Genomic DNA, 6,000 nt, shown 5'->3' with positions numbered 1-6,000 from the left:
CGACGTAGCGAGAAAAGTAGGACTGAAGTTTGGACATGCGTTCGACCAGCAGTTCACGACCCAGTCGTCGCTGGTTGGCACAGTCCCGCATCTCGGCCGACAGTTGCTTGCCGGATCGGGAATCTTGCGGGGATGGGGCTAGTTGGTACTGTTGCAGTACTTTTGGTGGAATGTAAGGACATTCGGTGTCCGGTAGGTTGGAGATGCATCGCTTCGCGACTGGAAGAAGGTTTGTTGTTGATCGATCTCTTGTTTTGCTAGGTTGATTCAAGGGGGTTAGTCTACAGGTTTGAGTGTTTAGGTATATGAATTTGACGGAACATCGATGCGACAAAACATATGATGCAGGGTAGGAAGTTTGAGTTTTGCGGAGACACAGTCTTGGCTAATGCCCGATACTTACAGGGAACGCTCTTGAGGGAATACTTAGCACATCTTCCCCGCTCTATGTAGGACTGAATGTCGCTACAGCTGAGTTGATCCTTCTGGACGTTATGATCGCAGATGAGTTTCGATCGGACGGTGATGATATTGTTTGTGTTGCAAAGCTTCGAATCAAACGCGAAGTCTTCGGTGGGGCACTCGCGGACGCAAACCTGCGGTGTCTTGCAGCCGTACAGTGGGACGTCATACTTGGCACACTCGGTAATGTCGAAGAACACCAGGTAGGGTTCTTTCTGAACTTCGCTGTCAATGCCACACTTGAGACCGTTCGAATCGGTCGGGACCAGTAGGCGATCCAGATCGCCATTGTGAAGCGCTGCGTGGAGAAAGTAGGAGGCGAATATGTAGAGAAAAATTGCCGATGTAATGTCGTTTTCGTTTTTGCGGTGTAGCTACACCGGTGCTACACTGCCGTACAGCGAAATATTTTAGGGTGTAGATATAGGATGCACCTTTGTTTACAAGCAAATACTGTTGAGCTGTCAAAGACTCGCGCTTATTCCTGCTTATACCTTGTACAGACATACAAAGTTCACTGTTGTACTACCGTTGTACTGCTTTAAGCTAGTACCACAAATTGTACGTTTTGAGGTACTTGATTAAAGGAGTACAACGGTACTAATTTGTATGTCTGTCTGTGGTATTACACTACACCAGTGCTACACCGCAAAAACGAAAACGACATAATATTCTGAAAGATAGTTACCATAGTAGGCCACTGCTCCCCAGCCTGCTAGGAAGCCGGCGAACAGAAGAAGGCACGGAATGTCCGTGCATGATCGCTTCGAAAGTGGTCCCTGAAACTCGGGATCGTATCTCAGTGGTTGACCTGAAAAGAGAAAAGGTCGTAAAACATTTGTTAGTTTCACAGAAGTCTGGCATTCATCTTAAACTCTACTGTTTTGGTCAAAATCACCAAGATCAATCTTACTTTCGGACGGATGCAGCACATCGTCAACGGAGTGCAGTACGACACGATCTCCGGAACCGCAGCAGAAGCTCATATTTTTGGACACTTTTTTCCACCAATTGAATCACTGGTCAATCATCAATCACTGCAAACTGATAACGTAAAAGCATTTCGCAGTGGCTCTCTGCTCTTCGTTCAATTCTTATCTCACTGAGTAATGACCAAATCGGATGCAATCAGCTTGCGAAATCGAAATAGGTATTCACATTTCCCTTCGGATGCACGCAAATGCTCTGAAATGTAAACTAATTCTAGTCTTCTCGTGCTGTCCACAATCTCTTATCACAAACTATACGAAGCCTACGGCGTTTGGCCACACTCTGACTAAGGTAATGCTATCATGTAGAGAGCAGGTATGAATGAAAGCGAAACATGACAAACAAACAAACTCAGCTGGGGCTGGGACATCATTTTTCAATATTAGCCTTATTTTTTTATAGTTGGTGTTCGGTAAGCTCGTTCTGTGATAAGCGTACTTACACTTATCTTACTTTTTGGAAGAGTACGCAAAGATGTATTGGAGTTCGTTTGTCACCGCACAGTAAGCTTTAAAACAATATATACACAGCCATTCCACAGACAAACAGACATAACATTCACAAGTTGTTCATCGAACAAGCATATAACGGTCTATTTAAAAGTTTCCCAGTTGGTAGTACTGCCACATGTGGCGCGCATAGTTGAGTCCCTTGCGTTTGAGGTTTACACACTACCGCCATCTGTTCAGCGTACTACCCCCAACAGTGTACTCAACAGATGGCGGTAAAGTTTTAGCGACGATGTTTTACAATGAGAATATTCAATGTGTTATGTCTGTTTGTCTGTGGCCATTCCATAGACAAACGATATACCAACCAGTGGAAACTAACGATTTTAAATTGGCTCACTATTTGACTAGCCTATTGGTCCTAAGCAAATCGATTAACGAACCCCATTCTAGTCAAAATTCTAGTACTACACTATGTTTGTTTTGATTCGCTATGAAAATTTGACAGATAAAATGAGGGGTTCGTGGATTTTCCAATGTTTTGAGGGGTGCATCGATTAGCTTGGGGCCGAAGAGAGTACCAGAGCTGAGCCAAAAAGTTGAGCATTTTCCTTCGGGACCTTCTGGTCTTAGAGTTACCTCTATGGATATACCAACAATCAATACGAAACTAACGATTTTAAATTGGCTCACTACTTGACTAGCCTATTGGTCCCAAGCAAATCGATTAACGTACCCCATTCTAGTCAAAATTCTAGCACCACCAATGTTTGTTTTGATTCGCTATGAAAGTTTGACAGATAAAATGAGGGGTTATTGGTTTTTCCTATGTTTCGAGGGGTGAATCAATTAGCTTGGGACCGAAGAGAGTACCAGAGCTGAGCCAAAAAGTTGAGCACGTTATTTCGGGACCTTCTGGTCTTAGAGTTACCTCTATGGATATACCTAGTGGTTCTCAACATTTCGGAAAAATTGGTTGTTTTGTTTCTTATCGCAAAATATTAGATCGATATTTTTTTATTTTGTCATTAGGGTGACCATTACCATGTTAGGGTGGTCCAAAAATCGATTTTTTGTTCAAAATTACTTTTTTTAAACTCAAACTTTTGAAATATTGTGCTGATTTCAAAGATCAAAATATCAAATGAAAGGTAAATAAGAATTAAAAAAAAAGTTAGGAAAAATAGAATGTTATTAAAAAATTGGTATTTTTTATTGGAAACACTGGTTGTATTTTTTTTAAATTGTTTTCGTGGTTTGTAGACAGAGGGCGCAAAATGGTTTTTAAATTTTTCCTTGAAAATTTAGGCTTTTTTACACAAGATATCAACAATCAGCAATGCGTTTTTGTATGTTTTCGAGTTATATATTATTGAAGTTTGGGTTTTCGCTCAATACTCCTATGCGACTAGACTACCATGCGTCGAGACCAGGTTACAGTCGCTATAAATCAGCAATTTAAACGAGGTGAAATCGATGGTTGACGCCATTCGAAAAGTTTTCTAAAATTCAAAATGACCACTGCCGAACACAAAAAAAAAATAATAATTTAAATACTCATCAATAGGGTATTTTAGGAATAGGGCACATAGAGCACTTAGGTGATATTTTATTAATCCAAAATAGTGACTTCCGGTTTTCTGAAGTCCAAGATGGTGTCTTTATTTTTTTTTTAAACTGGCTATATGGATATTTTTTAAACCCAACATTGTGGATAATTTTGGAACTGGGATGACGTGTAGAGGTCGGAAGTATTGTATACACAAAATAAATTTCGCCGAGATTCCAACAGCCGAGCAGTTTTGCAATTTATTTTGCTGAGATTCAGTAAAACAATTGCCGAGACTCAGCTAACAAATAACATTATGCTGAGATATCAGCTAACAAACTGATATTTTGCAGAGATATCAACAAAATTAAATGCCGAAGTAATCGGCTGTTGGAGATTTTACCAAGTAGTTAGATTAAGTGTGTATGTCTCCATTTTAAAATCCAATATGGCAACTTCCGGTTCTAGCAAAACTTTCAAATATGAAATTCAGGGATGCTCCGAGAGCTTCAATGAAGTCCCGAGATCTCCTGCGTCGTTCTGAAATTTTACGTTCCGAGAATTATAGGGAAGTCGCTAGAATTTCAAAGAAATACCGAAAACTGAATTGAAATTTAGAATACTTCCAGGTCTAAGAAGTTCAGGGAGCTTTAGGCGAGGCTTTATGGGACTTTCAAGAACTACAGTAAAATTTCGAAACTGTAGGTTAGCATTTTACCAAATACAATTTCCTTCTAAGAACTGACTTAAAGTTCTCGGAACCTCCCTATGTTCCCGTATTCGAAGCACTCTAGAAAACATCTTTTAAGTTATTTGAAAATTTTGGTCGTAGTCGTAAAGTGTTCAAATTAAGAGTTCCTTAAACGTCTCTGAAGGACTTGAAAATTTCCACTGAAGTCTCCGTAATTTACCTTAAGTTTTCATAACATTCTTCAAATATATGAAACTTCCCTGAAGTTCTCGGTACTTTTATAATTTTTTTTTATACTTCCCTAAAGATCCAGGCATAAAACAGAATTTTCGAAACTTTCCTGAAAATCTAGAAAAACTCAAAGAATTCTCGGACTTTCCCAGGAGAACTCGAACTTCGCATAACATTCTAGAAATTCTAGAGCTCCCCGGAAATTCGGAAAACTTATCAAAAAATCCAAGAATTTTCTGTAGATGTGAGAACTTCCCACAGATACCGAAAAGTTCATAGAAGATCACAGAACTTCCAAGAAATTCCGAAAATTTCCCAAAAATTCCGAGAAATTCCCAGAACTACCGCCAGTTCTCACAATTTCCGACAACTCCTCAAAAATTCAAAAAATACTAGAGAACTTTCCAGTAGTTCCGGTAACAACTCAGGACCATCCCAGAAGTACTCGAACTTCGCAAACCATTCTAGATATTCTAGACCTTCTCGGGAATTCCGAGAACTTATAAAAAAAATCCAAGAACTTTCCTGAAGATCTGAGAACCTCCCACACATTCCGAAAACTTCATAGAATATCTCAGAACTTCCGAGAAATTCTGGAAATTTCCTGTAATTTCCGAGAAATTCCCAGAATTTCTGCAATATTGGAGAACTTTCCAGTAGTTCCGGTAACAACTCAGGACCATCCCAAAAGCACTCAAACTTCGCAGAACATTCTAGAAATTCTAGAGTTTCCCGGAAATTCCGAGAACTTTTCAAACAAAAACCCGAAGGTCTTGAGATTTACCCACACATTTCGAAAACTTCATAGAATATCTCAAAACTACAGAGAAATTCCGGAAATTTCCTGAAAATTCCGAGAAATTCCCAGAAGTACCAACAGCTCCCACAATTTCCGACAACTTCTCAAAAGCTCAAAACAATATTAGAGGACTTTCCAGTAGTTCCGGTAACAACTCAGGACCATCCCAGATGTACTCGAACTTTGCAGCACATTATAGAAATTCTAGAGTTTCCCGGAAATTCCGAGAGCTTTTCAAAAAAATCCAAGAACATTCCAGAAGATCTGAGAACACCCTGCATTTAGAAGATCGCGGAACATCAAAGAAATTTCGAAAATTTCGAGAAATTCCCAGAATTTCCGCAAGATTCCCAGAATTGCGGAGTGCTCCCACAAATTACGAACACTTCTCAAAAATTAAAAACATTTTAGAGTTTTTAATTTTTTTTATTGATTTATTTGCGTAACTTTTAGCACAATGGCTAGTTCATCTCGTTATAAATATTAGAGAAATTTTCAAAAAATTCCAGTACCTACTCATAAGTTCGGGAAACTGAACATAAACTTTACAGGAGATCCAACAACTTCCCAGGAGTTCTGTGTAGTACATCAAGGGAAACTTCAGAGCAATTCTGACGGAAACTTCAGGGAAGTTCCAAGGGAAAATTCAGAGAAGGTCCGAGGGAAACTTCAGAGAAATTCCGAGGGAAACTTCAGAGAAGTTCAAAGGAAACTTCAAAAAAGTTCCGACGGAAACTTCAGAGAAATTTCGAGGGAAACTTCAGAGAAGTTCCAACGGAAACTTCAGAGAAGTTACGAGGAAAACTTCAGAGAAGCTCTGAGGGAAACT

The 6,000-nt window shown here is 39.6% G+C and overlaps 1 protein-coding gene across 3 annotated transcripts in view; it reads right to left on the bottom strand.

Annotated features, from left to right (window-relative positions):
* Ctl2 (Choline transporter-like 2) overlaps nucleotides 1-6,000 on the bottom strand; it is a 90,152-nt gene that overhangs the window by 13,057 nt on the left and 71,095 nt on the right. Inside the window, exons 1-4 of one of the 3 annotated variants that reach the window (XM_065227108.1) lie at nucleotides 1,376-1,758; nucleotides 1,151-1,273; nucleotides 404-760; nucleotides 1-219 (exon numbers count right to left, since the gene is read on the bottom strand). The exon at nucleotides 1-219 is cut by the window's left edge and continues 44 nt beyond it. In XM_065227108.1, coding sequence (XP_065083180.1) covers nucleotides 1-219; nucleotides 404-760; nucleotides 1,151-1,273; nucleotides 1,376-1,448 — 772 coding nt within the window. In that variant the 5' untranslated portion in view covers nucleotides 1,449-1,758. Of the gene's footprint in view, nucleotides 220-403; nucleotides 761-1,150; nucleotides 1,274-1,375; nucleotides 1,759-6,000 lie in introns of those variants that run through there. The other 2 variants (XM_065227117.1, XM_065227125.1) reach the window with 2 other exon arrangements.

Source organism: Ochlerotatus camptorhynchus, unplaced genomic scaffold (genome assembly GCF_037179485.1).
Source record: "Ochlerotatus camptorhynchus isolate MF236.1 unplaced genomic scaffold, CSIRO-AGI_Acam_v1.1 ptg000022l, whole genome shotgun sequence".
Taxonomy (NCBI): domain Eukaryota; kingdom Metazoa; phylum Arthropoda; class Insecta; order Diptera; family Culicidae; genus Ochlerotatus; species Ochlerotatus camptorhynchus.
The sequence above is the reverse complement of the archived record's forward strand: the minus strand, read 5'-3'. Positions and strand labels throughout refer to the sequence as shown.